The 17,934-nt window shown below is 46.0% G+C and overlaps 1 protein-coding gene across 3 annotated transcripts in view; it reads right to left on the bottom strand.

The window, feature by feature from the left end:
* SLC24A3 (solute carrier family 24 member 3) overlaps positions 1–17,934 on the bottom strand; it is a 130,488-nt gene that overhangs the window by 32,616 nt on the left and 79,938 nt on the right. For all 3 annotated transcript variants that reach the window (XM_072331212.1, XM_072331211.1, XM_072331210.1), the window contains exons 4-6: positions 14,616–14,690; positions 10,475–10,559; positions 8,236–8,339 (exon numbers count right to left, since the gene is read on the bottom strand). In XM_072331212.1, coding sequence (XP_072187313.1) covers positions 8,236–8,339; positions 10,475–10,559; positions 14,616–14,687 — 261 coding nt within the window. In that variant the 5' untranslated portion in view covers positions 14,688–14,690. The remainder of the gene's footprint in view (positions 1–8,235; positions 8,340–10,474; positions 10,560–14,615; positions 14,691–17,934) is intronic.

Raw genomic sequence — 17,934 nt, forward strand, 5'->3', positions numbered from 1 at the left:
AAACATCGTTATTGGATCTGAATGGACCTTATGGAAATCCAATCTATCATCCTGAAATCACACCTGTGAAAATTCAAATAGCCTCCACCACAACCCCCACTTTCTCCACCAGCTATTTGTGAGAGAAAGAAATGATGCTGTAGGACACAGCAAACCTGCCCACAAGGGCATATCCTTGTATGCCACACTGTTATGCTACGGATTGGACTGTGCTACATTTGCAAAGTTCCAGTTATGTGCCATCAGACGTCACCTGTGTCAGTTCTGGGCAGAAATAAGAAAACCTGTTCCATCGTGCTCGGATAAAACATAGCAGGTTCAACCTCATTTTACAGTTAAATACAGACTGAGGCTCATTCAAACCTCAAAAGTCACAGCGGTTAAGGAGATATTCTTACAGCACGGAGTTTGTCTAAAGCACGGAGTTTTTCTGGAACCTGGACAAACCTCTGGGGCAGTTTCTTGAGCCTTTACTTTGTTATGGACATCAGCAGCAACGACACAAAGCTGCTGTGTGCCATTGGGATGATTTCTCTCCCACAGATAGAGCTGAGCATCACTGCCTACCTCTGATGAGTCTGCTGAGGGCCTCACCCTCTGGGACAGCCTTGTGAGGTTTCATCTTCCAGGGTACATTTCCCTTGACAAAGCACAGGCTTTCTGCTTTTCCATTTATTACTTTAGGATGACCCTGCTCAGCTCCAGTAATTGTGGAGATCCTGCCACCTGCCTGTTCACCACCACTGGTCACAGTATTGATGAAGCATCCTACAGCGGCACTGCCTCATCTGTACCCCTCTTTATATTAAGCTATTCAACTGTGACTTCCAGCAAGAAGTCACTTGAGAGCCTCCATTAATTTCTTGGGAGACACATCCCCATGTGTTAAGACTGAAGAGGAAGGCCAGTCTGGAAAGGGAGGTGTTTGCTTGGAACTGAAGCAATGCAGAAGCAATTCCCTGTCTAGCCCCAAGCCCTATGGTCTAAGCTCAGGTGAACTGAGCAAGTAATATCCCTTCCTTGTACAGGACATCAAGGAACATTTTTAGCCAGCAGCAGCACCAGAGTACAAATACGCATGGGACTGCACGAGACTGCGGGCCTCAATTCCACCAGCATCATTCCCACAGCAAAACATGAGCTGAGCTTGAGCAAAAGGGCACTGAGTTAAAACCCCACTCCCTGAACTTGGGGTTGGTGTTGCTCAGGCAGGTCCTTCTGCCTGAAGGCAGCGCTCAGCAAAGGGAGCGCTACGGATTACATCTGTGGCTCAAAGGCTGCAGACTGTGTGCACTTCGAAAGGTCACGACCAAAAATAAGATGAGAAATAGCAACCCTGTGTTTAATATTCTGCACACACTTGCTCTCTCTCTTGATCTTAAACGTATCAGTCTTAGAGCAATCGCAATGAAGATACAAAGCAGGAAGGAATTTCGTAAGATAATTACTACCATCTTCCAGCAGAGCTTGTAACTGCCTAACCATCAGGACCTGCAAGTTAATTTTCACATAACTTGCCTTATTTTGGGAGTTATTACATCCCACTTGCAAGGAGCAATCAGTCGATTATAATGCTTATAAGCATTAGCTGCAAAACAAACGGCACACATCACAGGGTGCAAGTTTCCCCCCAGCTAGACACAAACAAACCCGAACCTGTGAGTCAGGCACATTTGTTCCCTCTTTCTGGAGGGAAAAGAAACACAGGTGACAGCTGGGTTTGAACATCAGATGCTTTGCAAGGAGCTGGGGTCAAAGTTGCAAAGGAATGAGACACCTCAGCAACGGGAAGCTTTCTGTTCTGGACAGCCCCACTTTGCAGGTGAATGGATGGTGAGCAGGCAGAGATGCTCCTTTCTGTACCCCATCATGATATCTCCCCGCTGCTGACACGCTGAGCTCACAGCCATCCTGGGACATTGGTGCCAGGGCACTCTGAGTACCCAGCTGAACCCCCTGACCATAACCTCTATCACATACCTCCTGGCAAGAAACCCATGTCCCACAGTGCAGCATTTGGGATTGTTTGGGGTTCTGACCAATACTAAACTCTCCCAGCTGAACTTCAACAAAACAAAATACAAGCAACTGACAGGCCAACAAAAAACCCCAAACAACGGGTTGTTTCTAAGCCAGAAATGCTGCGCTGCTCTGACCTACCAGACTCACTGCAAGGAAAGCTCCTTCCAACCACCAGCTCCCTAATTTTACTGCTGGTCTGCCATTCTCTGCAGAGTTCAACCATCACCACAGCTCCTGGTTCACACGCAGCAGACCAACTCAATGTATTCTCATTATTTCATCAAGAATATTTGCTTTCTTAAGCAGCTCTTGATACTCCCATTACTAGGGCAGCAATCTGTCTCTGTGACATTCTTAGAATGGAAACAGTGGACACACTCCAAATCTCTGGACAAAACCAAAAGTATTTCCCAGCTCCATTGGTTCTTGTAATCATCCCTGAGCAGCGTGTCTTTTTAGCTGGGTTTCTGCAGAGTCAAGGCTGCCAGCATTGTGGCTCCTGAAGTTCAGATGCAGGAGCCAGGCCCCCCGGCACCACAACATGTGCCTCTCCCCACAGAAATGATGCAAGCAGCTTCAAGCCACGCTGCTAAAATAGCACCCAGTGCAAGAACACTGATTCCATGCACACTGCTGGCCTTGCTTTGGGAAACAGAACCTCAGAATCATTAAGGTTGGAAAGACCTCGAAGATCTCCACCCCCAGCCCACCCCACCGTGCCCACATCCCTCAGTGCCACATCCCCACGGCTCTAGGACACCTCCATGGACGGTGACCCCACCACTCCTGTGCAGCTGTGCCACTGCCTCACCGCTCTTTGGGAGAGGGAATTGCTCCTAACAGCCAACCTGAACCTCACCTGGCACAACGTGAGGCCATCCCCTCTCATCCTATCACTAGTTTCACAGGGGAAAAGGCCAATCCCCACTTAAAATAGTTACTTTTGGAATGACCAAGTCCTTTTAGTGTCCAGCAGACAAAAGGAGACCAAAAGGGTCATGATGTAACAGGTACCTCTGGCCGAGCTCATTCACCAGACCCAAGATGAAGCAAAGCTTATAGTCCATGCAGCATTGTGGAAGACATGGTGTGACCCATTCAGAGAACAGGACAAAGGGCCCACCTCAGTGCTTTCTGGGTAGCAAACAAAGTATTTGCTTGGACACCAGACAGAAATTTGTTTTAAAACCACAAGTCCTCAGTCCCCAAGAAAACAGTGTTTGCATTCAAGGGGGAGCTGGAATGGAATCTAATCTGCTTGATCTCTGAGAGTTGGTCTGCTATCTGACAGTGCCAAACATCCCAGCAGGAACACCCCAGGGAAAAGCAGAACTGTGCTGCATTTCCAGTGGGTGAGCATCCTCCTTGATTGCTCCTTCAGGGAGAAACACTGATAATGTACAGATAAGGACGCAAGAGGCAGATGAGTCTGTTCATCTGCCCGTTAACTTCTGCTGCTGGCCCAGCTGCTTGACTCTGTGCTAGGGCTTTACCAGGGCATTCAGAAAGGCTTCAGCCTCTGAACTGCAGCCTATGCTGCTCATCGTTGGCCTGAAGTTCTGCAGAGCAAAGGGAACAGCGCTGCCTGCTCCCTCTCTGTTCTCTCCTCATGCTTGCGGTTTCAGACACATGGCCATGCTCACAGCTGTGCTCCTGTTAGGAACGCACACCTCATCTGGCTTACTGCTGGGTTTCTTCTTTGTTTTTAAGTGTGCAACAGGCGTAGATCAGTGAAAGAGCAGGCCCACCAAAAACCAGTGCCAGCACAGGATACTGTTGTGCCCTATTCTACAAAAGCAACATAGAGACGCAACAGTGTTTGACACAACTCTTGTTAAACCACTGCTTCACAAGTCAAAATGTTTTCTGCTGCTGGTCACAGACCAAAGAATTAAAGAATACAACACCAAAAACCATTCAGATTCCCCCCTCCCAAAACTCCTCTGTGACCCAGGAGTAAAAATAACCTCATGAATGCAATCTTCAAACTGAAGGTCAGTAATGACTGCAGTCCAAATTACTTGTTGTCTGCGAAATTAAAGCTTAAAAGATTAAGATGCATGCAAGCCAACTGTACGGCACAACTAGGTTAGAAATAGATTACAAAGGTCCCAAACTTTCCAATAAACAGTGTTCTACCTGGTTATTAACACTCTGCTCATAGTTTCCTCTATAGTAACAGTGAAGTGTTTGTTTGTTTTCACACCCACTATAGATTACCACGAAGCATCACTCAGCATCTGTTTGAAGGGCTGCATTTGGTAGCACTGCATCTCTTGTAGCATTCTTTTGCTTTTCCATAACCTTTCTTTGCCAACAGAAAGCAGACAAAACGCGGCAGCTAAGTTGTGTTTGAGACACGTGACTTAGCTGTAGAAATGGTAAAGAATATGCATTAGCATCCCAGATAAATGAAGAATCAGCTGCAGAGACATCCATCCCACAGTCAGCATTTGGGGAAACGAGGACTGTTCTGTAAGTACTTCCATACACTAAAACCTTCCACAGCCCCAAGTTTACAGCTACTGTGATTAGGCAGATCTACCTGTGTGTGCCTATGTAAGACAGAAAAAAACAAGGAGATGAGGAGAGTTACAATACTCAGCACTAACAGCACTATCTTCGCAGTTGCTTGCAGCAGTTTTGCTTGCACAGTTTTTGCTTGCACTCACATTCCTAGAGTTTGCAACAGAAAAACCTCAGCTCTGGGCTGGCACAAGACAGACACATGGTTAATCTCCCCAGTCTGTTGACACTACTCAAACCAATCCAATTTCCAGCACAACTCTGCCCATTCTGTCTGTGTCACAAAGAAAATAGGAGCACAATGGCACATTAAAGCCGATTTTCATCTATATCAACTGCTTTTTAGCATGAGAGCAGCTCTTCAGGAGACTTACAACACTCCCACAGCTATTTGGAAACCCTAAAACAAGGCACGGCAGCAGACGGTATAAACAAGTTGGGTGGTTTTCAGACACCCATCCTACAAGCAGCTCAGCGTGTGGAAATGAGTTTGGCTGCAATCGCTTGCAGGACTGGGGCTCTAGCTACCAAGCTGATAGATTCCTTAAAACTTCCAAATTAAAAGCATAAATAAAGAAACAAAGTGGAAGCTTTTCTAATTGCTGCTTTGCTTGATGGCTTCTGGCAGCTTGCTCCCATGCTATTTCAGACTCCTGTGAATGCAGCAGTTCTCCCCACCCCTCTCTTTTCCCTTTGCACCGCATCAGCTCCCAGCAGCAGCACCCTCTCACATGAGTGCTGGCTGCGATCTCCACTGGCTCTACCGTCCTCCTCTGGAGTGGGAAGCCTACCTGAAAGGCAGAGGAGAAAAGGTCCCTTCTAGATCTGCTGTGCAGGATGAGGGAGCCTTGCAATCAGCCTTTGAGGGACTTCAGAGGGACATGTCCTAGAAGGAGAGCACTTTGCTGGATGTTCCAAGCCTCTCCAGGCATCTGCTTCTCCACTGGGAGAGTGAAAGATGTTCACATGGCAAAAATGGAGACGAAAGGAGTAATGGGAGCAGCACTTGGAGCCAGAGGGAGATGCGCTCCAAACAAAGAAAATGCCATAGGATGCTGTATATCAGGGAAAAAAACACCCAGGCCAGTGCCAGTTCTAATTGGCAACTAAAATGACAAGTTCATCCTTTTGTCTTTAATCTCTCTGAACTTCGTTTTCCTATCTTTAAAACACTCCTTCATCTCGCAGAGGTTTGGGGAAAATTCATTAATCGTTCATCAGCTGCTTAGATACAACAGCAATGACATCGGCAGAAGTTCAAGAGGAAATTAATAATTCTGCCTCTGGAACAGGGTTTGAATGGAGCCTGGTAAATAAGGCAGAAGGGCACACACTGAACAATGAACAGAAAACAAAATAATGAATAGCTGCTCATTAAGTGAGTAAAGTCCATTCTGTGCACAGAAGGAGGCAGGGACCCTATGGAGAAACCAGCATGTGCTCGTGTAATTAAAGACCGTAATAATGCATACACGGTGGGGGAGGGGGGGAGGGAGGGAGGGTGGCAAATTAAGGTTGTGCAAAGAACCTTAAAGCTGCTATTTTATAACTTTTCGGTGTTTGACTTTCAACCTTAATAACGCTCTTTTAATGCACTTTTTTTCAGCGCATAGTGTCTTATAGAGGTTGTGGGCATCACGCTTTCCTCTCTACTTCTAGCAGTGGGAAGTCTATGCTGATTTGTTCTGGGAAGCATGCAGTTATCAGTCATTAAAGGCTTAGAAAAATAACCTGAGTTGGTGTTCAAAGAAACCTGTACCAATTTCTTGAGGCTGTGGGTATTCGTGCTTAAAGATGGTTCTGCAGCCCATGGGCACTACAGCAATCCCAAGCATCCACTCCTCTGAAATTCCTCGTGCAAACTGGCACCAGGATCATCTTGAAACTGTCCCCCAGCTGCTGAGATCCTACGTGTAAGACATTTAATGACCACTAGTAGAACCAGAGAAGACAAAATTAGGACAAACCAGGCTTGATTTCAGTTCTCTGCTTGACGAAAAGACTCTCAGACTGTGCTTAGGATGACCCAGGGCAGCCAGTCCTTCCCTGTTCTTCCAAAAGCTGTCATGCCTGGAAAGCTGAAGGCATTTACCAGAACATTTTGGCTGTGTTGTATCCTCCAGAAACAAACACCTCCCACCCACAAATGAAGATGACTGACACTCTCTGTCCACCCACAAACTCCATCAAGCCTTCTCCGCTGAAAGCTGTCATTTGTAGCTAGTTTATTAGCAGGCTTCAGGCTTGCAGTCAATAACGTGGAGAGTGAAAATCAGAAGAATTAGCTTCTCTGTCATCGTGCTAAACAGTTAATCTTCTTCATTTGTTCAAAAAAAGCAACCCGAGGAGACAGTCCTACTGATTACAGGAGAAGATCTGTGGGAAACGCGGATCTGTGCTCTGGGAAAGCTTTGGTAATTAAAAACTAGCCTGAATCAATTAGCTTTTCGTGGTAAGAGTTGCAGGAGATCCACTAATGTATTGAACAAGAGCTTGTAGCTTTCAGCTGCACGTTCCCATGCAAATCAAAGTTAGGTGTCTGAAAAGTCACCCTGTGGATTCATCACCAAACCTCCCCATAATGAAAATGTTCATCTTCATCCTGAAAAAGTTCATGGTTAAATAAAATTGGATTATGAGTGTTCTGAGGAAAGCCTGAGCTTTCTGCTCGCTTTCTTACACTGACCAAGTTACAAAGGTCTCTTCCTTCAGACTGTTCTTTCACAGCTACCCCCTTGTTCTGCATTGATCCTGTCACCCTGCTTCATCTCTTTGCAAACAAGTCTGTATGGCACGATTTCAAAGAACATCTGACAAGATCATAAAAATACCGGGCATGTTGACAAGCACGAAGGTAAATGCAGATTCAGAGATTTAATTATGCAGAGTCAATCATGTCAGCAATTCAGACAGCAGCTCAGATCTCACAACTTAATTACTTTAATTTCAGATGAATAGTCTGTGTTGTCGCTTTTAGTTTGACATACTGGAAAACAGTCAGACGTTACACTAGGAATGGACAGCTCTACTGTTAGTGAGGGAAACTTTCTTGTGTCCTTGGGAATATTCACAATCTGACTGGAGAAGGTCCTGAGCAACATGGTCCAACATGGTCAGCCCTGCTTTCAACCGGGGCTGGTGGGAGGCTCTTGGTTGCACACCTCTAGAGGCCCCTTCCCACATTCTGAGAATCCAAGGTTATAAATAATGAGATAATCTACAAGCCAAATCCTTCTCATTCAATTCCAAAGTCACGTCAGTCGCCAGCAATGCCCCTTGAACAAAGGCAGCATCTTTCCTGATGCTCCAGAAGCGCCATCGTTATTTTGGAGGACTCCTTCATGGCTCGCCAACTGGCATTCTTACCAGCCAGATGCACACACTCACACTTCCATGCACCCGAACATCACAGCACACCCTTGCACAGCTACCCAGAGAATGTGCTCAGAAATCAGCTCTTATTCCTTTGACCACCTACACATCTCAAGTAGCTTAAAGCATCTGAGCTGACATTTGCTGTTCTGCTTTTCATTTCAAAACATGTAAGAGGAACAGAATAGGGCCCTGTTAAAAAGGACAAAACCAGGGAAGTTTGTGGCAGGGTTGCGAACATGGCAACCGGATTTCACAATAAAGCCAAGGCATGCGATGAAGCAATTACTGTTAGGAATCATTAAGCGCTCTTACCTGTCCTGCAAACAGCCCACACACACCAATAATACAGAGAATGTTAAATACAGCAGAGCCTACGATGGTTCCAACGCCTACGTCTCCTTTTGTGATAAAAACACCTGAAAAACAAGTTCAAGGCAAGCTGTGTAAATTGGAAAGTATGGAGTTTTTCCTCTAAAATTGCTCCATTAATGAATCTAAAGGCATGCACCAGTTCTGCTTTTACTCATATTTAACAGGGCAACATGGCAGAGAAAGGTACCAGAATCATTACAGGCAACAGAACTTTCTGTGGGGATTCAGAAGGATTATCTAATGGAAACCAAGCATCTTAAACATTGCTAAATCACCAACCTCCTAGTCTAGCTGTACACACTACTGAAGACAAAAAGCTCCTTGAGAGCATCTTGTAGGACACTGATCTGCAAGAAACTATCTCCTGTAAGACATCTCCTCACCATCCTCCGCTCTTCCACATATCCTCAGCCCTGCTGGCTCCACTAGGCAAGTGAGGAGATTGAGAGCTGTCTGGCCACTAGTTATGTGCAAGCTGCACAATGCCTCTCAGAATGGATTTTGGGGCTCTGTTACAAGCTCCTTTCAGAGCTCTTCTGTCAGATTTGGTTAAAGTTGGCCAATGAGGTTAATGGTGAAGAAGATGAACTGACAGACACGTGCATTGTGGTACTGCACAAAATTCTTTCCTTAGGAAGTCAGCCTAAAAATAACACTCCATCCCCTGCTAGCTGTCAGTCTGTTTAAATTCACCATTTGCTTTTAAGTTTCCAGCGGTATTTTTCTGGCTGTTGGAGTTTAGATTATTTTTTTCTCTACTTTTCCCTTTTTCTGAGACACACGTTACCCAGAAGTACGCTCCCCCACCCCCAAGAGCCATTCAGTATCTGGTGAATTACACCAGCAAGCCATTAGGGCCCCTCTAAGCTGTCTGAGGGAATCTGATTTATTTTATGCCCTGCTGTTGCGCTACCCTTAACTACAGTACAATCTCAGGTCTGTGGGCTTCCATTGTGTGGCCAGGCTGGATGTGGCTTTGAGCAATGGTCTGGTGGGAGGTGTCCCTGCCTACAGCAAGAGGATTGGAACTAGATGATCTTAAAGGTCCTTTCCAACACAAACCACTCTATGATTCTGATTGTGACCTCCTAGATTTTGAGCCTTTGATCATCGCTCTCTGCATCACATGTAGCTTGGTGTGAATTAATCTGTGCTCTGTCTCTGACAGACATTACTGAAGCAGAAGGATCTTCTAGAGAAAGTATCTAAGCTCAGCATAATTCCATCACTCCTCTTCAGTGAAGGAGAGCCCACCTGAACCATCTATTCATTATTCTAATGATTACAGACTACCAGAGATGAGGACATGTAAAACTGCAATACTCCACCATATACTTGGCAGCATACACATAGATCATTTCACAACAGCTTTCCAACTCAAGTCCCCCCTCAGCTTGTGGCTACAGAAGCTCTACCTCATGTTTCACAGACCTAAGTGCTGCTCAATCTCTGAATCACTCTTTCCACAAACAGAGTGCTGCGCTGGTAGCATGATGCTCTCATCACCCTATTACTGTGAGCAAGAGTCTCAGAGCTTTTCTTTGGCTTACCAAGAGGAAAGCATTGTTAGATAACTAGCCAGAGTGGAGGTGATGACAGAAAATGTGCATAGAATGAATGGCCTAGGTTGAAAAGGACCACAATGGTCACTGAGTTTCAACCCCCCTGCTATGTGCAGGGCTGCCAACCACCAGACCAGGCTGCCCAGAGCCACATCCAGCCTGGCCTTGAATGCCTCCAGGGATGGGGCATCAACAACCTCTCTAGGCATCTGAGGAAAGAAACACTTTGCCTGGTGATCAGAGGCTAAAAAGCCTTAGAGATAGCGTGGCAGATAGCACAGGAGGATGGAGAGGATGAGGCTGTGTGCATATGGCTCAGTGCTCTGTATCTTGGCTGTGCCATTTGCAAGGTAGGGCTAACAGGTAGTTATGATGAATTGCCTCCATTTCTGACCTTGCTTTGGATGGTAAGATTGAATCACTTCCAACACAGCCCTACTGTGAAATAACTGTACTTTTTAAGAGCCCCTTTATCTAGTGAGGATTCCCCACAGTTAATCCTGTGTACATCCATGAGGGAAAAGGCACAAATATTATAAGTGCTTAGCAATCTCATGTCAACTCTGAAAAAACAGCATGGCAAAAGAGGAGGTTTCAAAGAGCAGCATGTTAGTTACCTATGACAGATGTAAACAACTCCGGAGCAGAGCTTCCAGCTGCCATGAAAGTCGCCCCAGCCACATCTTCACTGAGATGCAAACGCTGCAGAAAAAAAACACATCAGAGTTATTGATTACAACACCGACAGGTGTATGGAATTCAAATAGAAATGTTATAGTCTGCTGAGACTGGGGAGCTGCCAATACGCATTTAAAGGTTAAACAAAGGGCAAGAAGTCATCAAGGGCATATATATACATATGTACAAGGTGTGCGATACGTGGCTTATCTCACCAAGTCTATCTGTTACAGGTAGGGCTGGAGCTGAGGCTTCATCCATCCCCTGACCTGCTCTGGATAGTTAATCTGTCCTCACCCTCCTTTCACTTGGATCATCCTAACAAATACTCACCCCCTACAGCCCTCCTCTAGGAGCACGCAGGGACTGCTCTCATTTAAAACAGTGGTTTCTGGAAGGAAAACGGCCCTTCTACTCTACAAGAACTTTATTGGCATATGCTGTTTTCAAAGATTTATTTGGTTAATTGCTTCCTTTACGTTCTCTTCATACCCACTGTTCCATCTGTGCAAGTCACCGTTCAGCAAATGTGAGAAAGCTGTTAAAACCACACGCCTTCTTGCTGGCACCCTCCGCAGTTTAATCTGAGGAGCTAAAAAAAGCCACCCCCTGCCACGCGGTCATAAACTGCTGTGTTGTTACTACACAAAGCTGCCTTGCTCACATGCGTGCGAGTCAGCGGCTGCCATTTTACAAGCATGAACTAGCAGAACTGAAGGTTCAAAGCAGCACAACCAACCTTGCGGGCCGGATGTCTTTCTCTCCCCTCTGCCCTTCCTAACTGTGCAGAGTTACTCTGCAACCTTCTCGTTATTAAAGGACATTTGCAGAGAGAAGAGACTGCTCCTAAGACATGCAGGAACCCCCTCTTCCCAACTAAAACTTATTAAAGATCCCATAAAAGATATTTCAAGCCTGCAAAAGAATTCAACTCTACCCACTCAATGTATTTGTTTAATAAGGAATTCTACATATGTTTCAGGGACAAGCGAAAAGGATAAGATGTGCCCTCATCAAAAATGCTTTTTAAGCAGGAGGCCAATGATTGCTGTACTGCTGTAAAAGCTCGTGGAACCCAATAAAACACAGCTTTATAGAGAGTGATAATAGATAGCATCAAGATAATTACAGAATAAGTTTATAGGAACAGAAGTACATCCCCAAGGCAAGGTTCTTCTGTAGGATTCTCTGTGGGTATATAGAAACAGTCACACCCCAAAAGTCAGTCCACAAACAGATGGTAGGTTCTGAAAAGATCAGGAAACCAAGAAAACCAATTGAGTTGGTTAACTAGCAGCTTCCCTTGAGGATGTTTCCTAGATAATCTTTCACAATGCATATGATGAACTCAGCTAGCACAGTAGGCCAGAAAATGTAGCCCGCTGTGTAAGAGTCAGAAACGTACTCTCTGATATCCATAGGCCACGTTTGCAATTGACACTGTGACATCAGTTGTGGCATGTAAACACATCACTACTCCAAAGAGTAACTGACAAACATAGGTACAGATAGTTTTAGGCAAATGGGGCTCTGGTTTGGTTGTAAATACACCCAAATGAAGAAAGAACACAAATATCTATCACAACAAGTGCTCTGGAACCAATTTTCATCCATACACACATATCTGGGAGCATAAATGCACCCAAACTCAACAACCACTTTCCAAACTAATAGAGCTAAGCCAGAAAAAGGGCATTTGTTTCAAAATCAGTGTATCTGATCTGTCAGCACACCCGTCTCCTTTTCTAGTAACAGCACTCTCCCTTCCTCTGTCTCATGCTGTCTGTGCTCAGATTTAGCCTTAAGAGAGCTCAGAATGTCCTGCCTCATGCTGTCATCCTTCAGCCACCTGAATATTTGGGCTCTGTGATAGTGGAAGTTCCCGGGGACTCTTTTTTGATGAAGAAAAGGAGGCAGCACAGTAGGGTGCTGGGCTCCAAATATCAGGTTAGCTTAAAGTCAGATTCCATCCGAGCTGTCAACACAGATGATTTCCCCAACCATCTCCCACGCCTTGTCCCAGGGCTCAGCACAGCTGTGGTGGGTGACACTAGCAGGCTGAGCAGCAGGCAGACCTCCAGCTGACACAGACGTCAGCCTGGCAGGACTGAACCACATTGCCTACATGCAGTAAAGGCTTCCTTGCTTGAGATCGGGGAGGGCTTACAGACACTTAGTGCATATGGTCTGTGTTCATCCTGTCTCTGTCTGAACTGATTTGGGCTAAAACATAGTCCTTCTAAAATCTGAGCAGCTCAAGAGAGCCTCATTCTGTTGCTGAAGATGTTTAGGAACTTCTTTACAGCTGACCTAAAGCCCTGCAGTGTCCTGCTGTCCAAAACCTAACTAGTCAAAAGCAACTCTGGATTGAGTGAGCCCAAAGCTTTCCAGCCTTGGTAGGGAAGCAGGGGGAATGTGCAACTCCCCAGTCCCCAGGTAGCAAGGGACAAAGCACAGCTCACAGTCAGCCAGCTTGGAGGTTGATGATCCCCTCTTGCCCTGGATTTTTCACAGGTGCATCTAAAGCCTGGTACTCATCAATGCAGAGGAGATCATTAAAGAGGTTAAGACTGGAGGCAGCCTGGGCTGTAGTGGTTATGCTCAGGTCAAATCTGGGATCTCAAGGAACACGTGTGTCTGGCAAGGAGTGAAGTCAGGACCTTCTATGATGGTGTGATTGGTGGACAAAAGAAGGGCAACTGATGTCATTTGCCTGTACTTCTATAAGGCCTTTGACATTGTCCCACACCACAACCGTATCTCTAAATTGGAGAAAGAGGGACTTGAAGACTGGGCTATTCAGTAGATAAAAAACTGGTTGGATGGTCACAGCCAAAGGGTTGTGGTCAATGGCTCTACATAAAGGTTGCGGTTGATGAGGTGTGGTGGCCCCCAGGGGTCCATCATGGGACCGGTGCTCTTCAACATCTTTATCAACAACACAGAGAGTGGGATTGAGTGCACCCACAGCAAGTTTGCTGCTGACAATCAAGCTGAGTGACACAGTTGACAAAATGTAAGGAAGAGATGCCATCCAGAGGGACCTGGCAGACTTGAAAAGTGGGTATGTGGGAATCTAACCAGGTTCAACAAGGCCAAGTGCAAGGTGTTGCACTTGAATGGAGGCAATTCCAGATGTGTACAGACTGGGAGAAGAACTCATTGAGAGCAGCCTTGCAGAGAAGGACTTGAGGGTTCTGGCAGACAAAAAAGATGTGAGCCAGCAGTGTGTACTTACAGCTTGGAATGCCAGCTGTGTCCTGGGCTGCATCAACTGAGGGGTGGCAGCAGGACAAGGAAGGGGACTGTCTCCCTCTGCTCTGCCCTTACAAGAGCCCACCTTCAGTTCTGTGTCCAGGCCTGAGGCCCACAGCACAAGAAGGATGCAGAGCTGTTGTAGCAGATCCAGAGGAGGGATACAAAGATGCTCAGAGGGCTGAGCATCTCCTACGAAGACAGGTGAGGCTGAGGGAGGTGGGCATGTTCAGCCTGGAGAAGAGAAGGCTCCAGGGAGACCTCATTGCAGCCTTCCAGGAATTTAAAGTTTATAATCAGGAGGGCTAAAAACTTTTTCTATGGTCCAATAGTGACAGAACAAAGGGGAATGGCTTTAAAATAAAAGAGAGGAAATTCAGGTTAGCTGTTAGGAAGAAATGCTTCAATCAGAGGTTGGTGAGGCCCTGGCAGTGCTGCCCAGAGAGCTGTGGGTGCCCCATCCCTGGAGGTGCCCAAGGCCAGGTTGGATGGGCCCTGGGCAGCCTGAGCTGGTGGGGGCAGCCAGCTCTCAACAGGGGGTTGGAAGTATATGTTCTTTAAGGTCCCTTCCAACCTAAGCTATTCTGTGATTTACGAGGGAGTATCTCCAAGTTCACGCACCAGGAGACATGCAGCCCATCTCCTGTGAGTGAGAACCGTGAACCTGAGCCAACTCACACAGGCAGTGCTGAGCAACTAAACAAAAAAGCAGGGGGACTGCTCTAAGACAACAGTGAATACACCATCATCACATGTTGGGGCTCTCAAGGAGAGCTGCTGCTAAAGCAGCACACATTTCTAATAATACAAATGTCTAATACTTACTTCACAGATCTTTTCCAATGAAGGGACAAAGAAATCATCGCAGACAATTGCCAAAGCATAAAACATATACATGGCCTGAAAAAGAAAGAAAGAGATTGTTGAGTCTGGAGACTGTCAAGCAAAGAAACCGAAGTAACTACAGCACCCCAACTCATCTTAGGTTTGTCTCGGTATATACTTCAAACAGAAATTCTCTTGCAAGAAGACTTTCAGGGGCTCTCTGGGATTTAGCAGAAAGATCACGACATATTTATCCCAAAGTTCTATCAAGCTCTAGGAAACTGCCTGCACTTCATCATCATTATAAAGACCTCTTCTGAAAAACAAATCTCTGGATATTGCTGAGCTGCCCTTCGCTTTCTGCTCTGATGTACAGTGCAAAGCTCTTTTATAGCTGTGCTTTGGGAAAGCCTGGATTCTCAAGGAGTGCCTTTTGAAATGCTAGCGCTCTGAAACAGGGGGAAGGAATCTTATCTTCTGCACCTCATCTGGGACAAACAAGCCAAGTTTTAAACCCAAGCTTCCGTGAAGCAGGGGAGGGCAACTGCATCTTCTGAAGACCTGCAAGAGAGGTCAGAGCTCACCCCCTGCAGCACTCCTCAGTGTGAGTATACAGCGTATCTATTACATTTGGCATCACTGTCAGGAACCAGAAAATGATCTATCTGCATAAGCCGCTAAAAAGCTGCCACAGAGAGATGCCGTGATACCACCTCAGATCTCATTCCTAGCAGATGATGGTATCAGCAAGCATTTATCTATTGCTGTATGGATGTAAAAGCACAAACTTAAGAGAGATCGTTCAATTCTGGGCATGTAAACAGAGTGGTGAAGCCCGGGACATTAAGCCTGGAACAAAATGCACTGCAGCTGCTGTACACAAACCAGCTGTGTCTGGAACAAGGGCTATGAAAGGCTGCATGCAGTGAGGCAGGAGAAAGGAACACCTGAGCTCGTTTCTCCATTCCCCTCCATGAGCTTGCTGGCAGGAGCTGCACCCAGTGCTCACATCCTTCCATCACAGCTCATGGTTCTGCATGTTTCCATGCACTGTGTCCTCACGCTGCACACCACAGGGTCACCACTGTTTTCAGTGCACGTGGGTCTTTTCACCTGTTTTCAAGACAGAGCTTCTCACCTGTAAAACTACCTCCAATAAGTGAAAGGAGCTGAGAGAAGTGGCCAACATTTGTAGGAAAACAGTCCCTTAATCCTATTGATTTGGACCTTCAGAACGTACACGGTGGCTATAAGATGCCCCATCTCTGCCTCGTTTTGGACTGTCCACTCTGTGCTCCCACACATGACTTCAGATGCCACGATGAAATCAGGCTGCTCAGCTGCTGACAGTGCTCTAACTGAGGTATGTATCAGCTCTGCTGGAAATTCCCTGCAAGTCCCTATTATAAATAAAGACTCTTTTCTACAGAGCCCATTAATTCCTGCTGTCTTTTCCCTTGCTTTCCACAGCAAAGAAAAAGAACACCCCAGTGAAGACAAGAAGCAGTGCTCACTTCCCCATGGCTTTTGCTTCACCACCGTTCCCATCTCATGATGATAACTCTGCTCACCTGGGGTTAACAAGGAAGTAAAAGGTGATCACGTATCTGAGAACCAGAAAAATTACATTTGGATCACAGGCTTGCCCTTACCTATCAGGTTCATGTGGCATGGATTGAACTGCTGTCTGTCCTGTATGCCTGTCTGTCTGCATGACACTGAAACAACGTGCCCAGCGCTCCAGCGCTTCAAGTTTATCAGTGAAGCTCTGGTGCTAGGGGTATATCAGAGTATAATCTTCTGGGAGGGAACCTTGGGCATCACAGAAGAACAACCAGAAGCAGCCTAGAGAGTGAAGTGGCCAAACCTCACTGAAATATAATGGATAGAAGGCGCCCAAATTTAGCCTGGATTTTTTAATCTGCTAATCACATTAAGCTGCAGCGGGTCGTGCTGTCATTTTCCCTTCCCAAATGCATAGTAAAGCCTTTCAAGAACACTAATCTGTACAGCATCATCTTTATAAATTGAGCACGTTCTATTTGCCATAATCTACAGTCACAGAGCACAGGGCATCATATGGCTGCTGGGGATTCCTGCAATCTGTTACGGTTGTGGTAGCCAAGTTCTCCTGAAGTGAGACAGAAAACAGAGCAAAAAAAGAAAGAAAGAGAGAAAAAAAAAAGCACACACTCAGATCGAGTCCTTTCTTACACAGATATGAAAGCTGCACTGCGTGGCATTCCACTGATTTTCAGAGTGCACCATCACAAGCCAGAATGGCAATGGAATTTCCTTTCCTCTACTCCTGCTCATACATCAGTATGCTCGGGTAACATGTGGACAGAACTCGACAAGGAGCAAAAAAGTGAATGTGAAGAAACTGGTCCATGCCTTCCCTCAGCCTTTTGGAGGTGAACACCGGTGCTGCTGTGCCTGCTGAAAGCCCTGAACCGAAGCCTGCTGGGTCAGGAGGATGACTGCGGGTTACTTCAGCATATTTTACAGCAGGCTGACAGAACAGATCATACTGACTTACAGGCCTGAACGTTTATCTTTCATGATGTAATTGTTGTCACATTCGGGTTCTGGCTGGGAGTCTTTCTTAATTTATCTGGCTTGAGTTAAGTGCAGTACAAAGAGTTCAAATCCATGGAGCATCAGCTCAGAAAACAACTCCGTTCCTGAGCTAAAACACTGGCAACTGCCCTTGGCAAGTGACCGTCTGAGAACAATAACTGTTACTTCCTTGAAAGAGTCTTTTTTGTTTTGTTTGTTTGTTTTTACACAAACCAAACAAAGTAAGGTTTGGGCCAGCAGAAATACACCAAACATTACATTTTACGTCAAGTCAGACTGGTAAAGATAGAACACAGACATCACTCCAGGCTATTTTATGTGGTAAGAAGAACAAGTACCAGCAACAGGGCAGGCCTGTCTGTTCCATATGTTCAGCATGGGCAAAAGCAGGCAGTGTGACTTTAAGACTTTGCAGCCAATTAGGTGGTTGAAGCTTCCAAGTTCAGCTGTGGCTGTTACTGCACCAAGCCTCACTTAGTTCCATCCAGTGAAACAGAAGACTCAAACGCCTTTAAATAGGCAGCCTACTGCAAAGATGCCTTTTCCCCTTGATAGGACAAAGGGAAATGCTTTCAAACTGAAAGAGGATTGGGTGCAAGGAAGAAGTTTTTTTACACTAACAGTGAGGGGCTGCTCAGGACTTATTCTTTTATCACCAAATTTCCTGCGCCAGCCTCCATCCTGGCACCAGAACAAGACAAGAACCTCATGTGCCTGGGGACACATGGGCAGCCTGAGA

The sequence above is a fragment of the Excalfactoria chinensis genome, chromosome 3, assembly GCF_039878825.1.
Source record: "Excalfactoria chinensis isolate bCotChi1 chromosome 3, bCotChi1.hap2, whole genome shotgun sequence".
Taxonomy (NCBI): Eukaryota; Metazoa; Chordata; class Aves; order Galliformes; family Phasianidae; genus Excalfactoria; species Excalfactoria chinensis.